Source organism: Rhinoraja longicauda, chromosome 30, assembly GCF_053455715.1.
Source record: "Rhinoraja longicauda isolate Sanriku21f chromosome 30, sRhiLon1.1, whole genome shotgun sequence".
NCBI lineage: Eukaryota > Metazoa > Chordata > Chondrichthyes > Rajiformes > Arhynchobatidae > Rhinoraja > Rhinoraja longicauda.
This window is the reverse complement of record NC_135982.1, coordinates 23,944,232-23,967,611: the sequence shown is the minus strand read 5'-3', so window position 1 is coordinate 23,967,611 and position 23,380 is coordinate 23,944,232. Positions and strand designations below refer to the sequence as shown.

The window sequence follows — 23,380 nt, the reverse complement described above, 5'->3', positions numbered from 1 at the left end:
TATTACATGAGCCATATATAGAGACTTGAACTCTTGAACTATGTTGCAGTGATTGCCCTCTTTGCAGTGTGGAAACCGTGTAGTGGGACGTTTTTGCAAAATGGATGTCGCAGGCACAGGCACTATATTTTGCCCATTTCTGGTTTTCCAAAAAAAAAGTTATTTTGTCAGCAATGTGTTATATTACTTGGGACTGTGCCTCAGTGCGATGTGTGGTTGGAGATTTCAGATGCACCATAGAAAGCATACTGTTGGGTTGCATCCTTGGTTTGGAAACAGCTTTCCCAAGTCTGCAAGAAATTGCAGAGTTTGTAGATGTAGCTCAGACTTCCCTTCGTAAAGAATTCCACAGATTCACAACTCTCCGGATGAACATTTTTTTCCTCATCTCAGTCCTAAATGGCCTACCACTTATTCTTAAACTGTAACCCCTGGTTCTGGACCCCCCAACATCGGGAACATTTTTTCTGCATCTACCCTGTCTAATCCTCTAAGAATTCTATAAGATTCCCTCTCATCCTTCTAAATTCTAGTGAATACAAGCCCAGATGACCCATTCTTTCAACACCTTTCCCTTTACCTCCCTTCTCGATTCCATTCGACCCCGACAGTCTTTCCAGGTGAGGCAGAGGTTCACATACACCTCCTCCAACCTCATCTACTGTATCTGCTGTTCCAGGTGTCAACTCCCATACATCGGCAAGACCAAGCACAGGCTCGGCAATCGTTTCGCTGAACACCTTCGCTCAGTCCGCCTCAACCTACCTGATCTTTCGGTTGCTCAGCACTTTAACTCCCCTTCCCATTCCCAATCTGACCATTCTGTCCTGGGCCTCCTGCATTGTCAGAGTGAGACCCAGTGCAAATTGGAGGAACAGCACCTCATATTTTGCTTAGGTAGCTTCCACCCCAGCGGTATGAACATGGACTTCTCTAACTTCAAATAGCTCTTGCTTTCCTTCTCTCTCCATCCCTTCCCCCTTCCCAGTTCTCCCACCAGTCTTTCTGTCTCCTACATTCTATCTCTGTCCCGCCCACCTCCGACATCAGTCTGGTGGAGCATTGTAAGAAAGGTGGATGAGCTTAAAGCCTGGATTGACATCTGGAAATATGATGTTGTGGCGATCAGTGAAACATGGTTGCAGGAGGGTTGCGATTGGCAATTAAATATTCCAGGATTTCATTGTTTCAGATGTGATAAAATCGGAGGGGCAAGAGGTGGGGGTGTTGCATTGCTTGTCAGGGAGGATATCACAGCAGTGCTTTGGCAGGACAGACTAGAAGGCTCGATTAAGGAGGCTGTTTGGGTGGAACTCAGAAATGAGAAAGGTTTAGCAACACTTATAGGGGTGTATTATAGACCGCCAAATAGGGAACGAGAATTGGAAGAGCAAATATGTAAGGAGATAGCAGATATTAGTAGTAAGCACAGAGTAGTGATTGTGGGTGATTTCAATTTTCCGTACATAGACTGGGAATCACATTCTGTTAAAGGACTGGATGGTTTGGAGTTTGTAAAATGTGTGCAGGATAGTTTTTTGCAGCAATACGTAGAGGTACCTACCAGAGAAGGGGCAGTGTTGGACCTCCTGTTGGGAAATGAGACGGGTCAGGTGACGGAGGTATGTGTTGAGGAGCACTTTGGGTCTAGTGATCACAATGCCATTAGTTTCAATATCATTATGGAGAAGGTCAAATCTGGACCAAGGGTTGAGATTTTGGATTGGAGAAAGGCTAATTTTGAGGAGATGAGAAAGGATTTAAAAGGAGTGAAATGGAACTTTTTGTTTTATGAAAAGGATATAATAGAGAAATGGAGGATATTTAAAGGTGACATTTTGAGAGTACAGAGTCTTTATGTCCCTGTTCGGTGGAAAGGAAAGAATAATAATTTGAAAGAGCCGTGGTTTTCCAGGGAAATTGGACACTTGGTTCGGAAAAAGAGGGAGATATACAATAAATATAAGCGGCAGGGAGTAAATGAGGTTCTTGAGGAATATAAAGAATGTAAAAGGAATCTTAAGAAGGAAATTAGAAAAGCGAAAAAAAGATATGAGGCTGCTTTGGCAAGTAATGTAAAAGTAAACCCCAAGGGGTTCTACAGATATGTCAATAGCAAAAGGATAGCGAGGGATAAAATTGGTCCATTAGAGAGTCAGAGTGGACAGCTATGTGCTGAGCCGGAAGAAATGGGGAGATATTAAACAATTTCTTTTCTTCGGTATTCACCGAGGAGAAGGATATTGAATTATGTGAGGTAAGCGAAACAAGTAGAATAGTGATGGAAATTATGAGGATTAAAGAAGAGGAGGTACGGACACTTTTGAAAAATATAAAAGTGGATAAGTCTCCAGGTCCTGATAGGATATTCCCTAGGACATTGAGGGAAGTTAGTGCAGAAATAGCAGGGGCTATGACGGAAATATTTCAAACGTCATTAGAAACGGGGATGGTGCCGGAAGATTGGCGCATTGCGCATGTTGTGCCTTTGTTTAAAAAAGGTTCTAAAAGTAAACCTAGCAATTATAGACCTGTTAGTTTGACATCTGTGGTGGGAAAATTAATGGAAAAGATACTTAGGAACAATATATATAATTATTTGGATAAACAAGGCCTGATTAGAAACAGTCAACATGGATTTGTGCCTGGAAGGTCATGTTTGACCAATCTTCTTGAATTTTTTGAAGAGGTTACCAGGGAAATTGATAAGGGCAAGGCTGTGGATGTTGTCTATATGGACTTCAGTAAGGCATTTGACAAGGTTCCACATGGAAGGTTGATTAAGAAGGTTAAATCGTTGGGTATTAATAGTGAGGTTGCAAGATGGATTCAACAATGGCTGAATGGGAGATACCAGAGGGTAATGGTTGAAAATTGTATGTCAGGTTGGAGGCCAGTGTCTAGTGGAGTACCCCAAGGATCTGTGTTGGGTCCACTGTTGTTTGTCATTTACATTAATGATCTGGATGATGGTGTGGCAAATTGGATTAGTAAATATGCAGATGATACTAAGATAGGTGGTGTAGTTAATAATGAAGTAGAGTTTCAAAGTCTACAGAGAGACTTGGGCCTTTTGGAAGGGTGGGCTGAAAGATGGCAGATGGAGTTTAATGCTGATAAGTGTGAGGTGCTGCATTTTGGTAGGACAAATCAAAATAGGACGTACAGGGTAAATGGTAGGGAATTGAGGAATGCAGTGGAACAGAGGGATCTGGGAATAACTGTGCATTGTTCCCTGAAGGTGGAATCTCATGTGGATAGGGTGTTGAAGAAGGCGTTTGGTATGCTTGCCTTTATAAATCAGAGCATCGAATATAGAAGTTGGGATGTAATGTTAAAATTGTACAGGGCGTTGGTGAGGCCGAATCTGGAGTATGGTGTGCAGTTCTGGTCGCCAAATTATAGGAAGGATGTCGACAAAATGGAGAGGGTACAGAGGAGATTTACTAGAATGTTGCCTGGGTTTCAGCACTTAAGCTACAGAGAGAGGTTGAATAGGTTGGGTCTTTATTCTTTGGAGCATAGAAGGTTGAGGGGGGACTTGATAGAGGTTTTAAAAATTTTAAGAGGGACGGACAGAGTTGACGTGGGTAGGCTTTTCCCTTTGAGAGTGGGGAAGATTCCAACAAGGGGACATAGCTTCAGAATTGAGGGACAAAAGTTTAGGGGTAACATGAGGGGTAACTTCTTTACTCAGAGGGTGGTGGCTGTATGGAATGGGCTTCCGGTGGAAGTGGTGGAGGCAGGCTCGATTTTATTATTTAAGAGTAAATTGGATAGGTATATGGATAAGAGGGGATTAGAGGGTTATGGTCTGAGAGTAGGTAGATGAGACTAGGTCAGAGAGAGTGGTCGGCGTGGACTGGTAGGGCCAAACGGGCCTGTTTCCGTGCTGTAGTTGTTATATGGTTATATGGTTATATGGTCTCGACCCGAAACGTCACCCATTCCCACTCTCCAGAGATTCTGCCTGTCCCGCTGAGTTACTCCAGCATTTTGTGTCTACCTTCGATTTATTCCAGCATCTGCAGTTCTTTCCTACACAAGTTTAAAAAACAAGTGGTTTAGATTGGGGTAGAAAGAGCAAAAGAAAAGTTTAATGATAAAGTCTAGGGAGCCTTATTTATGGAATGGAAAACCTACATGAGTGTCAGTATGTGCTTCTTTAACGAGGATGTTATCTGGAATCCAAATTCTCTTGTACATGCAAAGGTGGTAACAAATTCTTTTTCTTATAATAATTTTTATGGATAATGTTTATACAAGAATTATGATGCAATTTCCAAAGCTTTTAATAAACACAAATAAGCACTTTAATCTGAATCTTCTAAATATTTCTATCTCAATCTGTGCTGTCCTTAAATCAGCAGGAGAACAGAAGTTAACCTCAATGATTTTGTGATTGGCACGACTGACCTAAGACCAAACAAAAACGAAGAAATAAAATTTGGTACGTGTTATCTCATTGGTAAGGTTTTTTCATTGAATCGTGCACGATCAGTGTTTCTGCTCAACTGGCAGATCAATGAAGCTCCACACTGTCATGATGTCGCAAGTCTCATGATTCACAGCAACTGTCCCGCTTCCTCAATTCCATACATCCCTGTATTCCATTGGGAGAGGCAGAAAAATATGTAATTGAAAAAGTCATCCTAACAATCATGGTTGAAAATAGTTCAGAGTTCCACAATGACCATGATTTATGTTGACACAAATAATGTCAACATTATTTGACATTATTTCATGGCAAATTCATGGATCCTTCCTCTGATCAGGAAGATACACAACTAATCAACACTTGCGTCATGTGGGTCTGGAAACAATTAAGAAACAATTAGTATTAAAAAACAAAACAGTCATATCGTATATATTTTATGTATGATGGAGCTGAGTGTGAGTTTGAATCAGAAATACAGTCCCAAGAACGAGAATGCTCGTGGAATCAATACTAAACGAGATTATTATAGCATTATATATACACAGAGATGCATTACTGACCGTGCTGCTTTTATAGGAAACCAACATGATTTCCTACCCTTCCCACTGCTGTGCAATACTTTGCCAGGGCTCCCACACAATGAGATGATTAAAGTGATATCGGTACGTTTGGATTGAGCAATGGCTTCCTGAGAGGGCTGGTGTTGGGTAGGCTAAGATAAGTCAAACAGTGTTGAGATGCTGGCCAGGATGTTGAGTACAGGCTATTGCAGAGGTCTGGCATCAGCTGCTTCATGCGTTAACAGACCTGCAAGATCTTAGGCCTCTCTCATTTTGATGGAGAATGCTGTCTCCTCTTCACTTTATTTGGCTGCACTGGTCTCTCCACTCTGAGAATGCTCTAAGGTAACAAGCTCACAAGGTGGTCACAATTCATGTTCAGACTCTTGGATCAAGAACATACGAAATAAATGAGGTAATGCTAAATGGGGTACCAGTGTATTCACCAGTTTAAAAGAGGGAAGTACTCATGGGTGAAAGTCTTGGAGAGTGGGTGGATGGTGGGAGGATGCTTGGGAGGTTAAGGAAGATTAAAGCAGTGAGTGCATGAAGGGCAGCTGGGGTAAATAGTTGTGTTTGTTTCAAAGTGAGATTAACACAATTCTCATTTTTAGCAGACTACAAGAACAACATACTAAAGGAAAAGTTTGCATTGTCCAGAGAGAAGGTGGAGCTGCTCAGGGAGATTCCTCCAAAGAATTTAGATAGAGGTACGCCAGGACTTCAATCTCTCAAAGCTTCTGGTGTTTTCATTTGTTTTTTACACTTTAAAGATATTCTGGTTATGAACTTAATTTTTTGGTATCCTCAAATCAGCAATCCAATTGCCATTCTGGAATAATGAGCCACAAACTCGCAATGGGTGAAGAGATACAGATCTGTGCTTGTGATTTCCCCATGTAACTATTTAATGTGGTTCTGTGTTCCCAGTTACCTCTCATAATGATTAGAAGGATGTTTGCTTTTATTTTTCCTTACTGATTGGACAGTTATCTGTGTCAGTGATTACTCCACCGTAATAGGACAGTAAATAATTGCTGCAATTTCTTATGGGAGTAGAATAGGGATCAATAATGAGACAATATCCGTGCCAGTGGTTAGCTCAAAGTATGTGGGCTGGGCTCTGTTATATTGGCTGCCACACGATGAAGGGGGTCAAATACAATACCAGGAACCTTTCATTTATCTCATACTTCTGTCATTCCAGATCTACAGTGGTTTTATTTAATGGGGAGACAATCACTGGTGAACAACCAGCTTCAATATCTATCTATCTATCTATCTATGCTTCCTCCACAGTGATGGACTGAGATTTTGTGCGAATCATTACTGAGTTGAGATTGGGGCTAACGTCTGTCTTTACCAACAATAGTGAAACAGGGGGCTATTTAGCTATGAACATCAAAAAACTGCAGATGTCAGAAATGTGAAATAAAAAAATGTTGGAAATACTCAATAGATCAGACAGCATCTGTGCTCAAGTTAATATTTTAGTTAACATTAACTCTGATTTGCTTTCCACAGATGCTGCCTTCTTACACTTGTAGGACAAAACGTGCTTTTTTCTAATGGATAATTTTGATCATGTTATTGTGAAAACAAACTATCTTCCTCATTAAAATGCTAAACTGACTCACTTTTAAATGAGCCATTCTCTTGTTGGTTGAAAGTAGGGTTATATCCAACTCCTGATAACATGTTATTATTTCAGACAAGGAGAGGGAGCAGCCTTGAATCTCTGCTGACTAAAATCTACTTTGCTTATTGCCACAGATGAAGTGTGGGCTTTGGGGTAATGTGAAGACCTTTCCAAAATGACTCCTGATAATTAGTCATGACTGTCATCAACTATTATTTATACTAATTTAATACATTAAATGTGATAATATCTTTTGACTTATTTTCCATAGATTTTGAGAAGAAATACTGGAAATAAAGAAAATGATGCTGCTGGCTGGATCCAGAAGCTGAAAAGTGAAGGGCATACGAGGAAATCATTTGCCTTTATCAATATCTTTCAATAATACAGCGCTTAATTAAAGTATACATATCATGGTACTAACACAAATTTCCCAAACCTGTGCAGCAGATTTTGTGGAACCACAACCTGAAACAGCCTTACCAGGAACCTTTCATTTATCTCATACTTCTGTCATTCCAGATCTACAGTGGTTTTATTTAATGGGAAGACAATCGCTGGTGAACAACCAGCTTCAATATCTATCTATCTCTCTCTCTCTCTCTCATACTCTGTCCGTGTGTATGTGTGTTTGTGCACACCATAACTTTGCTGCTTCGCACAGCCAAAACGGTACACCATAGCGCCACAATTTTTGCACCACGTTACTCACCATTATCCTGGGCATAGTGTCTAACAACTCTCATTCAAATTGAAGCTACATTTTTAAAGCTACAGACATTTTAAAGTTTAAAAATTCACTTTCTAACCCATTTCCTGAAACTCCTCAGCGTATGACGTCACAATGCTCCACGTTCGACTTCATTTTCTCTTCGCCCGCCCGCCCAGCCTCACTCGTTCCCTCGCCCCTCTCCTTGCACCTCCCCTCCCCTCGCACCTCGCACCTCCCCCCTCTCCCAATCCCTCATTATGCATTTCCATACATCTTTCAGTCTGTTCTTTCATCTATCGTTACCCCCATTGGTCTAATCACTGGTACTGTTCTGTCTCCATAACCAGAATGTCCATATTAGCTCTGACTATGTTTAGTTATCATCTTGTCCTTTAGTATGCCAATCTCACTCCATATTTGAGTGTTTAATTCTAACTGACTTACTTTCTTTCACAAATGAATTTTCTTTCTATCAGAATTGAAGTTGTAAGTCTCGGGAAGTGAAATATTCCAATATGCAATGAATGATTTCTAGTGTAAGTTGCATAAAATAGTTACCTCCCCATTGGAACCCAAACCTGCAATAATTTTAATAACTGACACAGATGCAGTGTTATTCATTATATACATTTATGCAAAATCAACAGTGTGATAATTATTCAATGTATTTGTCTTATTTTGTACAAAGCTGCCATTTCAAAAATCATATTTCTATACCTTTAACTCTCTCGGCTCACAATTACTGAGACAGCACAGATTTTATCTTACCTTTCCATCTCTCACTCACTTTTCTTTCCATGTGATTCATAAATTTTGCTGGCCAAGAATCAGCACACTAGCCAGGGATCACCCTGGGTTACATGTCGCAGACTGCGATCAGTGATGATGAGTCTGGAATCAGTAGCCGTACATGCATATATACCGTGCAGCATCAGCTGTGACTGAAATGATTGCGATATAAGATAGGATATAATAAATTTTATTATTTTTTGAACAAGTATAAACGAGGAGGCTGTTGTTATAAAAATAAAACGCCATTCGATTGCTCATTCAATCTTTTTTATTCAAAGATGTCAAGCTGGAGAGGATGCAGAGAAGATTTACGATGTTGCCAGAACTCGAGGGCCTGAGCTATAGGGAGAGGTTGAACAGGCTTGGTCTTTATTCCTCAGAGTGCAGGGGATGAAAGGTGATCTTATAGATCTTATAGAGGTGTCTTATAGAGGTGATCTTATAGAGGTGTACATGATCATGAGGGGAATAGATCAAGTAAATGCACAGTCTTTTGCCCAGAGTAAGGGAATCAGGAACCAGAGGACATAGGTTTAAGGTGAGGAGGGTAAAATGTAATAGGAACCTGAGAGGTAACTTTTACACAAAAGGTGGTGGGTATATGGAATGAGCTGCTGGAGGAGATAGCTGAGGCAGGTACTATCATAACATTTAAGAGAATTTTGGACATGTACACGCATAGGATAGGAGTAGAAGGTTATGGGTCAAGCACAGGCCGGTGGGACTGGTGTGGATGGGGGCATGTTGGTCGGAGTGGGCAAATTACGCCAAAGAGCCTATTTCCACACTCTATGACACCTGATATTTTTAATAAGAAAAGATTAAGGCATTAAATTGTCTCTATATGTTAATGATATTTTTAAAACAAATAGTTTTACAAAATCAGATAATATTGTTTCAAAGACTTTCTTCAGATTTGTTTTTAATTGAGGTCAAGCTTGACCATTACAAAAGTCAGGTTTGAGAGAGACTCATTTAGAAGCTGCCACAGAACTTGGGTTTTACAGATGTATGAAAAAAAAAGTGAAGGGTGTGAGGGTTTAAGAGTTTGACAGTTTTGGGAGGAATGAGTTAATAGCGAGAAATCATATGATGGTTTTTGATTTCAATGCAGTGAGAATGATAGGGAATAGGGAATATTCATTTATTCACCTTTACCTTGCAGTCGAAGCTGTCTTTATCCATCTGTCCAATAATATTTTGATATAGGATTTAACTGTTACCCCAGAAATATACACACAATTAGGAAATCACTGTTGTTCACAAGAAAATGTAAGTATAGCTCCTTTGGTAGTAGTGCCATTTCCTCCCACTCTTTTGCAGATGTTTTTCCACTCTTCCTCCCCTCCGTTGCAGATTTTTTTTATAGTTCAATGCTTGTGATAGTGTTGTCCAATAAAACTGTGGCAGATTGGCATTGAGGAAACCTAACAATTGTCGAGAACTCAGTAACAGTGTCCTTCCTGCCTGCTCTCTGGAAGTTGCACTTTGGTCAACTTGCCAGGACAGACTGATTCCTTATTCTTGTACTCTGTTTCTGACTTGCAAGGACATCCAGCAGTTTCCAATCCTTTATTAAGAAATATCATTCTGTGAACTCTTTTTATTTGAAATAATGCATCTAAGCTTCATTATCACAATCCTCCCAATATAATAATTTTCAAATTCTGAGCCACCAAGGATATGCTTATATGATCAACCTCTGAATTTAAATCTTCAGAAACTCAGAACCATACTGTGGAATAGTAATGCTGCGATTTAAATCTAAATAAGATGAAAGTCTAATGGAAGATATTTCCCAGGATGAAATTAATTTAAAATAAGGGGGTACTGGTGGTTGGATAAGCATGGTGCAAGGTGTATTTGAAGTGTGCATAGCTTATCCAAAAGGAAAGAACTTAAGTTAGACCAAGAACTAAATTTTGTTATTCTCTCAGATCGTGCAATATGTGATGAGACTTGATCACTGCAGGGAGTAGATTAGGCCAATTGCAAAGGATGGAAATCAAGGGAAAATAAGAATTACATTTGGCGCATTACAAGGAAATGGGTAGAATAACGGTTGGGATTGATTCATTGCAGGGATTGAGGAAGAGCACATGAGATTGCAGCAGAGTTGAATTGGAATTGGATTTTGATGGACAAAACATTTGTAACCAGAATCGGGCCAACTGGCCCAAGAATTGACGTTCTGACAAACGCTGCGCAGAAGAGATCTATAATTTTCTTAACTAACTTAAAATGTCACTGTAATAATTAATTACATCAATTCACAAAAAAATATATGGAAAAAGACATTTTGAGTATTTGGTTTATCATATAAAAAATTCTATTGATAGGTTGCTCAAACCTGGTTTGTTGGGCAAATATTTTGTAAGAATTTTGAGTACAATGTTGGAAATTTATGTGAAAGACTCATGCGCAGTTGGGCAAGGGCATGGAAAGGACATCATTGTATCCGGATCAAGCAATTAAACATTGCCCTTCTTAATTTTAAATTGTAATAATTTCATTAGACCAGGACCTAATATTCCAAATTGTGCTCTGATGAAACAGTCTAACGTAAATTTTATAATAAGGGAGTCCTGAGCCGTGGGACTGCTGGCAGCTGATCCAAGGCAAATTCTACCAGCTTCCCAAGATATGTGAATCTTTTAACAGATCTTATGGACCAAGCTGGGTGCCTCAAGGAAACATTCAACATATACCAACCCCAATCACCACCCCAACTAATGTCAGAACCAAATGTAGATTTTCCAGAATTGTAGTGGTGGGGAGGGAGAGGAATGGGAATAGGTCAGATTCACTTACTTCATTGGAAGGTTTCAAATGTGAAAAAACTAGAACACGCTGAAGGGTTTTTTCAGAAAACATATGAGGTAGATAAGATGGAATACATATGTTCTAGTTCTGTACATTCCTGTTTTCCAAGACTATCGGAGATCACTCAATACGCTTCTTATCTGCTTAATCTCCTTTTTTCTTACTTCATGCAGTTATTGTAACTTTTTGTTATTACATCAGGAAGTTATTTGATATACATATTTGTGTGACTGACATGAACTGCTGTCAGTGCTTTACCTGTTGTGTATTAATACGTCGGCGTTGGTTTGCAATCTGACTGGTGCAGCTATTGCAATTAGTATAACGGGCTATAGTGTATGAATATGAAAATACACTCTGTATTGTATTCCAACGTAATAGCCCCATAGAAATTATCAGGAGTTAGATTCAAGTGTGTAGATTGACAGTTTTTAAAACGTTAGAGATTGGTGCCTTCTCACCTACCAATCGAATCATGCTATTATATTCTAAGCTCAAATGCAATATAGTGTATGCCTATTTGATACTGTTCTAAAGAATGCTGTAAAATGAGCAAATGTTCATGAATCAAAATAAAGAGATCAATATGCCTTGCACAGTTCAAATGTTTCCATGGTCGTAGAAAGATCAATACTTCTCTCAAAATCAAACTGATAATTTAAAAAAAAATTAGTTGACAATAATGTCTTGAAAGTTAAAATTAACAGAGGTTACAGGCCTTTTAGGAGAGAATGTTCCAGATTTCACTTCAACTTTGGAAGAGTACTTTCTGAATTCACCCTCAAAGCAATCCAACTCCAATTATATATGAAGTTATACAGGAGGATAAAAAGTACATCAATTGTAACATCCAAATGGGAATCATACCAACTCTGCCTCTCTTGAGTGTACAATAGGTGCAATGTCGCCTTGTATTCCACCACAATCTGTAACTTGGTTGTTCAGCATATCACTCCATTCCAGTCACACCAAGGAAGCAATGAATGCAGAAAGGCAGGACAAACTTAAAAATGAGGTGCCAACCTGGCAAAACTGCAATACAGCTATTTGTATTTGTCACATAGCAAGCAACAGTTGCTAGCATGAATCATTTAGTTACTGAAGCTGCAATTATCCACTGTTCACCATGATGTGAAAACTCTCAGAAAACCAGGAGATGGCGATCTTTACACATTAATACATGGATGGGCTTCATTGTTTCTAGAGGCATTCTAGAGGCTACAAAGTTCTAAGATAATGTTTGTACTATATTAGAATTTTGGACTAAATTATGGAACCAAGTATTTCACTTGATAGAAAATTAGATCTATCATTTAAGACTTAAATAAATGCATTTTTCATTGCGTCCAATTTGGGGTATAAAATTAATGTTACAATTTTAAGGAAAATTCGTACATGCAGTTTGTACAAAAATGAAATTCAGATAACATTCTGACATTGTTTTTGGTAGCACAGAGTACAGAGCCTTGTTCCTCCAACATGTTTTGTACAAACAAAAGGCTTTGGAAGCTGGTACGAGACAATATCAAGTGGGATAGATTTCCCTATAATTGGGCAAGCTGCTGTTTGGTGCGGTATTGATTTAATTAAGGGAGGTTGTGCAGGTGTGGGGTTGATCCAGAGGGCAGATTGTCCAGCTCTGGGAGGAACTGTCCTCGGTCAGCAGGGCTATCCTGGGTTGAGCCGGGCTGTCAACAGATGGGAGGAGCCAAATCGGGTGGGTGGAATTATCCAGGGGTGTGAACATCTGTGTAGGAGTGGGCAGGGTTATCTCCTGATGGGACCAGTTGTCTTGGGGTGAGCGTGGTTTTCTTGGAGTGGGAGGGGTCATTTAACAGTTGGTGGGTTGCCTCTGGGTGGGATTCGCTGTCGAGTGGAAAAAACTGTCTAGGGTGGGGAGGAGCATTCGAAAGGATGAGGGACTCTATCTAGGGCTATGCAGGGCTGACCATGGTGGGTGCGGCCAACCAGGGTTGAGAGGACAGACACAAAATGCAGGAATAACTCAGTGGGTCAGGCATCATCTCTGGAGAATAGGGATAAGCGATGTTTCAGGTAATGACCCTCTTCAGACTGAGATTCAGGGGAAAGGGAAATGAGAGATATCAGGCAAATGAATGGAAGATATGCAAAAAGCAACCATAATCAAGGAAAGGTGGAGCCCACAATGGTCCATTGTTGGCTGTGGCATAGGTGATAACGAGTTATACAGACACGGAAACTCAACAGGATGACAGTGAAACTAGTCCGAAGACTAGGGTGGGGGAGGGACAGAGAAAGGGGCTGATTGGGTTGGGTTGGGCTAACTGGGAGTAGGTGGGGCATAGTGGTGGGTGGGGCTAACTTGGGTGGGACATTGCGGGTCGGGCGGGTTTTCTCGGGGCGGGGTGGGGTTTTCTCAGGCAGGGGGGGGTTTCTCGGGTCGGGCGGGTTTTTTCGGGGCGGGCGGGGTTTTCTCGGAGTGGGCGGGGTTTTCTAGGGGTGGGCGGGGTTTTCTCGAGGAGGGGCGGAGTTTTCTCGGAGTGGGCGGGGTTTTCTCGGGTCGGGCGGGGTTTTCTCGGGGCGGGCGGGGTTTTCTCGGGGCGGGCGGGGTTTTGTCGGGGCGGGAGGGGCTGCTCTGGGTGGGCGGCGGTTTCTCGGGCTAGGCGGGGCCGACCTTGACTGGCGCGCAGGCGGCGGGAGGCTGTCCACCAGGTCGCGCTGTCGAGTTTGACAGCTCTCGCGTCTCACACACAGCCATGAACCGGGAGGGCTGAGGGAGAACGACCGGGACTGGATCCGCCACCCGCCGCCTTTCCCATCCCTGATGGCGGAGACCAAGATCATTTACCACATGGACGAGGAAGAGACGCCGTACTTGGTGAAGGTGGCGGTGCCGCCGGACCGGGTCACTCTCAGTCACTTCAAGCAGGTCCTCAACAACAGGCCGAGCAGCAGCTTCAAATTCTTCTTCAAGTCCATGGACCTGGACTTCGGGTGAGTTCCGAGCCCGTGTTCCAGAGCTGGGGGTCACCGGTCGGCCGCTTCCCCAGGCGCCCGGCCTGTGTTGCCAGGGGGACGCGGGAGGCCGGCGCTGGCAGCCGGGATCCCTACACTGTCCGCCAGGCTCGAGCCTGGGGGCGGGGTGAGAAGGGGAGGTTGGGGGCGGGCTGGGGGGGGGATGGGTGGGAGGAGGGGGTTTGGGGCGGAGCGGTGAGGAGGGGGATTACCTATGGGTGGGTGGTTGAGGCGCAGCGGTGTGTTTGGAGGAGGGTTTGGGGGCTGGGCGGTGCAGGTAGGGTTGATGGGTGAAGGTGGGCCGGTGTGGGTGGAGATATTTGGTGTGGTGTAGTTGGTAGGGTGAGATTTGGGGCAAGGGCATGTGGGGTGGGGTCTGAAGCGTCGAGTGGGTGGGTGTTGGTTTTTGAGGTGGGTTGGTGTAGACGGGGTAGGATAGGTGTTGGGGCAGGGTGGATAGTGAGATTTGGGGCAAGGCCGTTTAGGGTGGGGTTTGAGGTGGGGTGATGTGGGTGGGGATTATTTTTGTGGTCTGTACGTCCGCTCGTAAACACTGACCGGATTTTGTTTTGATGCTCCAGGCCAGTTAACTGGTGAAATACCCTTCCCTCGGTCCCCAGTGACATTCACCCGTCAGCAACATGTCCTGAAACATACCACATTCATTCATTGCTGCCCCTGATATCTTGTATTGGATGTGATTGTATGTTTACATAACAACATTGGCTCTGGAACTGCACTATGCCTCTAAAGGAGACTATTCTGCCCACTGTTTCCAAAGCAAAGTAAAACTGTTGGTTAGACCGCACTTGGATTACCGTGAGTGAATCTGGACTCTGTACTCCAGGAAGACTGTATAGTGTTGACCGTTGCAGCCTAGTTTAAAAAATGATACTGAGAAACATTAAACAAACCAAAGTTGCATTTACTGACATCCAGGATGTTAAGAAATGATTTCATCATTATCAAACTGTAGAGGAGATCTGGTATGATGGATGGGGAAAAAACAATGTCTTTTGGAGATGAGGTCTAGAATTGGGACACAAACATTTCAATATTACAGCTGAACCGTTCATGAGTGAAGTTAGAAAATACTTGCACGTCCAAAGTTTACCATGTCCTTCTAAAATTGGTATTAAGTTGGTAGATTTTTGTTACCCAGAACTATTAAAGAATATGGTTAGAAAACAGGTAGAAGTGAAACAAAAGTACAAAAGTATGAAGAATCTCAGGGAAGAATCTGTGTGTGTATATATATATAATCTCTATATATATATAAAATCTGTGTACATGTGTGTGTATATATATGTGTGTGTGTGTGTATATACATATATATATATGTGTGTATATATATATATATATATATATATAGTATACATTTATGATATAAATATACATTTATTCCTTTGAAGGTGGTGGGTACAGCAGAAAAGTAATTTTATTTAATAAAAAGTAATTAATGATCTTGGCCTTCATCAGCGTCAATGTCCAAAAGCAAGCACATCACAATCATAGTATTGCGTCCAGTTCTGGTCACTGCATGATAGGAAAGATCTGAAAGTGCAGAAAAGAATAAGTAGAATACTTCTGGGAATAAAGGATTTCAGTGGTGTGGATAGATTGGAGAAGTTTGGGTTGTTCTCCTTGGAACCAAGAAATCTAAAAGATGATTAACAGTAATACCTTCAAGGGAAAGTTGAAGTGAATAAAAAGAAACTGGTGAAAGGTTGAGAATGAGAGGACACAGATTTAAAATGATTGGCAATAAAAACAATGCTGACCTGAGGAAACACTTTCCCATTTGGCTGGGATTCATGATCTCGATTACACTGCCTAAGAGTGTAATAGAAGTAACTTCAATCATTGATTTTAAAAGGGAATTGACCAGATATTTTGGGGAAAGAACCAAGAAATGGAACATTGGATTTCCTTCGTGGAGAACTGGTGCATGTTCAATGAGCCACTGGCTTCAATCGGTGCAATAAAATATATTTTATTTTATGAGGTCAGTTTACAATTTAGCTAGAATCTCTTAATGGCATATAAACTGAAGGGACTAAGTTCCCCAGACTGGCTCCATTGTTTTGTTGTCTTTCTACAAATACATATATCTTGCTCCGATTCAAATATTTATCCATTTTTTCTCATGAGTGGTTATTGTTATCTCTTTTGTGGTGAAACACTCTACATTACAACACCCTGATGTGAAAGAATCTTTCAGAATTTTTCTCCTCTTCCTTGTTCATAACTTTTAAAGTAACATCCTGCTTTACTGAATCCGCAAGTATCAAAAATACATTTCATGAAAACCTTACACTAATTTAAAAAGCTGTATTAAATATGGTTTTGGTCATCTTTGCTTTCCTGGTATCTCAAAAGTCTTCTCATGACCATGATTTCCCACCCCTGGTGCACTCTGGTTACTTTAAATGAGAGAAAAAACACGAATTTAACAACTCTCTGCCTTCAGAGCTTTGGGGTCACCAGTGACATACTTTTGAGTGGAACATCTGTGCTAATATAGGAAACATAATGTCTGGTTTTAACACAGTAAGATTAAAAGTAGTGTGACAAACACCAGATTACTTATTTCTAGCGATATTATTTAAAAGGAATAAAAGTTGGCTAGGAGCTTGAGTTTGTGGAGTGTGATTTCAAGACACATCATCTGACTTGAGTGAATGCTATGCAATGAGTTATACTTCACTGTGTATGATGTCTATAACTTCAATGTCCTTTATGTTATGAGACCTAAAGGCTGCACAAAACTCTAACAATGCCTTAGGCTGCATTATATAAATGTATTACTGCATCTTAAAAGGTTTCAAAGGTCTTTTATTGTCACATGTACTAATTAAGGTACAGTGATATGTGAATTACCCTGCAGCCATACAAAAAAAAAGCAACAAGACACACAACTACATAAAAGTCAATATAAACATCCACTACAGCGGATTCCCCCACATTCCTCACTGTGATGGAAGGCAATAAAGTCCAATCCTCTTTATTCTCCCATAGTCGGGGCAGTCGAACCATCCATCAAAGCTCCCGCAGCCGGCGGTCGAAGCTCCCTTGTCGGGGCGATCGAAACTCCCGCGTCGGGCAGTCGACACTCCCGCGGCTTGGAGTTCCTGAAGTCAGTCTCTGACCAGAGACTGCGGGCTCCATGATGTTAAAGTCCACAAGCACCCGTGGTTGGCGCTCGGAGATCGATCACTGGCAAATGGATCGAGGGCTCCGTGATGTTAAAGTCCCGTAGGCTACCCGCAGTGGAGCTCTCGAAATCGGTCTCCAGCAAAGGTCGCCAACTCCTCGATGATAGGCCACAGAGTGGACAGAGATACGATACGGAAAAAAATCGCATCTCCGTCGAGGTAAGAGATTAGAAAAAGTTTCTCTCAACCCCCCACCCCCACATAAAACAAGCTAAAGAGCACTAAAAACATACATTTAACATGTACTATTAAAACCACAAAGAAGGAAAGAACAGACAGACTGTTGGTGAGGCAGCCATTGCTGGTGCCGCCCGGTGGTAATACTGGGTCTTTACTGCGTGTTCCAATTTTGAAGCCCATTTCTATAACCTGCCCTCTCAATTTCTGGCTTTCTGCTTGAAACCGAGTAGCTATATTTTCCCACAACTCTCAGTGCCTTTCCTTTTACTTTTTAACTTTATTTTTCTTCCCAGAAATATAACGCTGTTGTCTTTGATTTGGCTATTTCAACGTTCTTTGTTAGAAACAAGGAACTGCAGATGCTGGTTTACAAAAAAAATGACACAAAGTGCTGGTCAGGCAGCATCCCTGGAGAACATGGATAAGTGACACTTCGGATCAGGATCCTTATTCAGACTGATTGTCGGGGGTGGGGGAGGGACTGGAAGAGAGGAGGTGCAGGACAAAATGTCAAGTCAAGTCAATTTTATTTGTATAGCACATTTAAAAACAACCCAACTTGACCAAAGTGCTGTACATCTGATTATGTACTAAGGAAAAAAAAATGAAACATACAGTAGCACACAAACATAACAGCACATACAAAACAGTTCACAGCGCCTCCTCAATGAGCCTCAAACGCTAGGGAGTAGAAATAGGTTTTGAGCCTGGACTTAAAGGAGTCGATGGAGGGGGCAGTTCTGATGGGGAGAGGGATGCTGTTCCACAGTCTAGGAGCTGCAACCGCAAAACCGCAAAATGTGGCAGGTAGCAGGTGAACACAGGTGAGGGGGGATTTTGATAGGCAGATGGTTAGACTAAGGCCGGAGGTGACCCACCTGGACTTGCACCTATTTCGCTCCTCCCCATATATTTTCATAAGGGAGCTTGAGTGTTTTTCAAATCTACAAAAGTTGATAAGTTGACCAATGGATGAGGTATCATTGGATTTTAGGCCTTTAACAAGGTGCCACTATTTTAAAATAAAATAAAGCACATGAGATTGGGGTAATGTGCTGGCGTGGATTGAGGATTGGTTAATGGACAAAAAGCAGCGTAGGAAGAGATGGATAATTTTTAGGCTGGAAGGCTGTGTAGCCATGCCTGCAGCAAGAGTGATGAATATTGGTCGGGGTGTTGTCTCGGTGTGTGGAAGGGGCTGTTTCCTTGCTGTATCACTAAACTAAACTGCATCTATGTTTGCAGGACTCGGTGCATGTATGGGCATTAAAAAACGGGATTGGTGGGAAGATTATTGTAAATGGCTGGTTGATGATTAGCGCAGACCTGGTGAGCCAAAGGGCTCATTTCTGTGCTGTATCTCTATGACACGCATCATTGTGCCAGAGGCTGTCAGGCTGTTGGCAATTGGATACAATAAAAGAATGGCTTTGACTTCTGGTACGGCCTCTAATTGAATGTAGATGTCATTGGTATTTACATTTAAAATTACGTAAACTTTTAAAAAAATCAGTTTTCTCTCTAATGCAGATTTGTACACATTCACACATATATGCACCCAAACAGATGCGCCTCTTAAACCTCTTAACTAAAATAAAAAGCTCAACTTATTTTTCTGCTGGTATCTTTTTCTCATGATATCTAGAATGATTTGAACAGGGAAGTTGTGATGAAGCTATATCCACCTTGGAGGAGGAATCATAAATATCAGACAACCTCATAAGTTTAACGGGGAATTCAGGAGAAACCTCTTAACCTGGAGTGGTACCACTACATGGCGCAGTAAAGCAAAGACTTGCATTTAGATTGGACCTTTCAAGGCTAAAGAAGCTTTTCAGTCAATGTAGTACTCGTTGAAATATAGTCATAATGCAATATAAGATATGTTTGCAAATTTACAGATAATCAGTTCTCACAAACAACAAGGGAAATAATGACAAGATATTGTTTTCTTTGAGTCATGTTTAGTTGAGGGAGAAATATAGGCCAGATCACCTGAACTTGAACCACAACCTTCTAAATCAGAGCTCCATTGACACAGTTAGGAATGGGTGCACTGAAGGGAAGCAAATAAACAAATAAGAAAGAAGGAAATAAAGAGGAGAGAGATGGCTCCCAAGACATGTGAAGTACTGTATGTTTTTTAGTGTCTAATTGTGAATCTTAACAAAGGTTCTAATTGTTGAAGAGCAGTATCATGCATCAGAAATGGACGGGGATGTTGCATCTCACTAGAGGCTTTGGGCACATCCTTGAACCTTTTCTTCTGTCCACTTAGTAATCTGCAAAATAATTGTCCTCAACCAACCTGTCCTTGATTTATCTTTTAATTTCAAAAATAAACTTTTTATAAAAAATATATACAGTCAATTGTCATCAAGTTTAATATATTCAGTGTCATCAAGTCAATACATTCTACTTATAAAGTACCAATATCACATATTTGGGCTTTTTGAATGATACACCTCACCAAGTGACAGGCTATTAAGCTTCTACGCTGCAGGGAGAATGCAAAGGATTTTGTGGAGAAGGGTTGCAGTCTAAGGTCCTGCTGCCACTAGTCACTGAGAGGTTGAGTCCATTAATAGATTCTTTCTTATCTCAGTAAACCCCCTCCAGTCCAGTAAACCTTTGAGGGTCTCCCTTTCTGTATTAATTGTGGAAATGCTGACAATTCCAAGCTTATGAATCCTGGAATTTTCTTTAACCCTCTCTAACTGTACACCTTTTAAGATCCTATTTCAAATCTGAATCCAGTAAACCCTCTTTATAATGGACCATGGGTTGGGAGGAGGGAATGGTGTCTGTTATTGCCGATTGCCCGCAATAACCAAATAAGGTATTACTGTATTTACTAGAAACAGAACTGCAGATGCTGGTTAATACACAAAAGGTAACTTTTCGGGTCAGGACCGTTCTTCAAATTGATTCAGCCTACTGAGTTACTCCAGCACATTGTGTATTTTCACCTTAAAAGCAGGCACCGATGCTGTTGGTTTGCACCAGTGAGCCCTTTTTCACCAGTTACCGCACGGTCCAGTAGATGCGGCTGTTGCGGCTCACGTTGTAGTCCCGGGGCAGCCCTCCATTGCCGCCTCCTCCTCCTCCTCCTGTCGCTTTGTTCACTTCACTGCTCCCTCCTCCACCACCGCCTTCTTTTCCGCCACAGTTGCCAACATTTTGCAAGGTGGATTATGTCGAAGACTCCACGGAAGAAGGAGGAGGAGGCAGCAGTGGTGGGGGGGGGGGGGGGGGGGGGGGGGGGGGAAGAGAGGTCAAGTGGACAAAGTGATGGAAGAAGGAGAGAGGTGGTGATAGAACGGGGAGCAAACTAAGCAATGGCCAACAGGTAGAAGCGACAGTTGGTGAGAAGTGAGGGAGCCCCATGGTGACCAAGTGCATCCTGTCAGTGGCGGAGAAAGGAGCTGTCAGTGGTGGCAGCCCGAAGAGATCGCTGTCCCCAAGGGCTACAACGTGAGCCGCAACAACAGAAACCTCAACCAGACGGTGCAGCAGCTGGTGAAGACAGGCTCGCTGGTGCACCTTGCGAGCCGGGGATGGCATCGGTAGGTCTGTATAACCAAAATCTGTTATAAAGGGTCCGTTAAAACGAGAGTTTTCTGTATATTAAAACTTCAATAATGTGCTCTCTGATTCTTCAAAAATCCTGATGGTTTGGCATCTGGTCTTATAGTGCCAAAGATCTGTGTATAGTCCTGACTTCTGGTGGTGAGTGCAATTCACACATGGTCTGGTTTCATCCCATTGCCCAAAAACATGCCAGTTGGTGGGTTAACTGGCCACTGCAAATTTCACTCAGTGTGTAGTGATTGGAAAACTATGGGGTGAGTTGAGGGGGTTGTGGGGAGAAGAAAATGATTAATTTAATAGTAAAAATGGGTGCTTGATTATTGATGAGCTTGAGGGCTTTGTTTTCGTGACTCGGTTATACTATAAATTAATTTTGATGGCCAAGCTTTTGCTTATCCCCCCTTGTATCTATCTCTATGTGGCTCAGTAACAATATTTTTGTTTGATAATGCTTTTGCTGCTTTGGAATCACTTTTCTTTGTCAAAGTGTTATGTAAACGGACGTTGTTGAACTTCTTTGATGTAACAAGATGTCTCAAAACAGCAGGAGTGATATCAGACAGCATTTTACACAAATTTCAAAGGAGAAGCATGGTCAGGAGAGGTGGCTTCTGAGGAGATTCTTAAAGGAGGAAACAGAGAAAGAGAATCAAAGAGTTCCAGAGAGGCTATTATCACTTGAGGCATAAATAGCTAAAGAGACCACAGTTAATGGGTGATTGATTAAAAAGGATAGATGTGACCAGAATTGAGGAATGTGGTGTATGTGCTGGAGGAAATGTCTGAAAAAGGCCCGGCAAGTAATTTGAACATAAGAATGCAAATCAGAAATTTGTGGTGCTTCTAGATTGTGAACTTAGATGGCTAAATGAGAATCGGAACAAATATTCTTATGAATCTTAACTGTGCATGCCCATTTTTCACTCCATGATGGTGAGTTCTCCAGTTAGTGTTGTGTGCTTCCATTGCACAGTTGGAGACTGACAATAATACTTGTGATCTATAATATAAAAACTGTTAGCAGCAGCACTGAGGGAGAAATCTACAAGTATAAATTATAGATAATATGGTAGAATAAAAATATGGGGAGTAACGTGATGCCAAGCTTGGCATCTGCTCAGATGGGGCTGTGTTGGATCTATAGTTTGGAACTTGTTCTCCAATGGGCAGTGGCACATACCACATGCTTGCAATGCCTACTTTTTACTTACATAGCAGCTTTCAACTGATAAACTAGTCAGTGAGAATTGGTATCCTTATGACTAGGAGGATATTACATCTGTAGGTGATATATGCTATTATTTTTTAGGAAACATAATTTTTGGGTCTCCATTATTTTCTGTTTAACACTAGTCTGTGCATTGTTGTCCCAGATATCTGCATGTGTGTCTTGCATGTTATCTTGAAAATAATTCTCTGACCTATGGCATCTGAGTTATAAACAGTGTTGGTAACTCCCTGATGAAGGCTATGTGTTATCCTCAAGGAAATGTTGCCGTGCATTCTATTTTGAATAATACTGGCCAATTTTTTGAATGTAAAAGCCTAAGTATTAATGTGCAAACAAGCATTTTAAAACTAAGTCCAAGCTGAATTTTATCGCTGGCACTTCTCCTCATTGGCACTGCCAAGCAGGTGGTGGACACGCTGACTCAACTGAACCAAATACTAAACAAAACACGAAGTGCTGGAGTAACTCAGTGGGTCAAGTGGCATCTCTGGAGTTAATAGAATGGCGATGTTTCAGATTGGGACCACCCTCCAGAGATGCTCCCTGACCTGCTGAGCGATCACAGCACTTTATGTTTTGCTCAAGATTCTAGCATCAGTTCCTTGTGTCTCCATTGTACAGAATGTTACCTTGCTTTGTTGATGATTCCCATAACAAATTTCGAACAATATCAAATCTAGGTGGGTGCCTTTTCTATTGTAATTTTTCATTCCTAAACTCTGCATTGTTTCCCAGTTCTGTCCGATTATTTGTCGTCCATTGAAGATCTATTCTGCAGGAAATTATCCTGTTCATTCTATAATAACTCAATTTTGTGCAGCATTCACTTGTAAGGCGAGAAGTGAAGAAACGTAGCAGGTTTTCAAGTATTAAAAATAGCTACATAGGCTAAAATATAGGTGTTAATGCTTCTCAAATAATTTATTAGCAACTTCCATCACCACCCTGCAAAAATTCAGTCATTCAAAGCTCAGGCAAGAGGTGGAAGTTCATAATGAGAAAAAAAGTAGGATGGAGATGAGTATAGTGGAACCATTTTAAGTTGCTTTGGAATGAAAAGCAAATCAAGCAATGTCAAGAACTGGTGAATGCTAGAAAGCGAGGGATTGCAGTGCTTTGTGCAGAGGCTAGAGGGGAGGTTATCACAATTGGTAACTGATTTGGAAGGAAGCATGAGCAGGAATGAGGGGCTCATTTGGCTC

General features: G+C 41.5%; 2 protein-coding genes across 8 annotated transcripts in view; both read left to right on the top strand.

The window, feature by feature from the left end:
* LOC144608075 (matrix remodeling-associated protein 8-like) overlaps nucleotides 1-11,549 on the top strand; it is a 38,039-nt gene extending 26,490 nt beyond the window's left edge. Inside the window, exons 8-10 of one of the 3 annotated variants that reach the window (XM_078425369.1) lie at nucleotides 4,371-4,450; nucleotides 5,613-5,708; nucleotides 6,909-11,549. In XM_078425369.1, coding sequence (XP_078281495.1) covers nucleotides 4,371-4,450; nucleotides 5,613-5,708; nucleotides 6,909-6,934 — 202 coding nt within the window. In that variant the 3' untranslated portion in view covers nucleotides 6,935-11,549. Of the gene's footprint in view, nucleotides 1-4,367; nucleotides 4,451-5,612; nucleotides 5,709-6,908 lie in introns of all 3 variants that reach the window. The other 2 variants (XM_078425370.1, XM_078425368.1) reach the window with 2 other exon arrangements.
* A 2,138-nt stretch (nucleotides 11,550-13,687) lies between these two features.
* LOC144608071 (segment polarity protein dishevelled homolog DVL-1-like) overlaps nucleotides 13,688-23,380 on the top strand; it is a 100,224-nt gene continuing 90,531 nt past the window's right edge. For 4 of the 5 annotated variants that reach the window (XM_078425357.1, XM_078425355.1, XM_078425354.1 and 1 more), the window contains exon 1: nucleotides 13,688-13,940. In XM_078425357.1, coding sequence (XP_078281483.1) covers nucleotides 13,771-13,940 — 170 coding nt within the window. In that variant the 5' untranslated portion in view covers nucleotides 13,688-13,770. The remainder of the gene's footprint in view (nucleotides 13,941-23,380) is intronic. The other variant, XM_078425358.1, reaches the window with a different exon arrangement.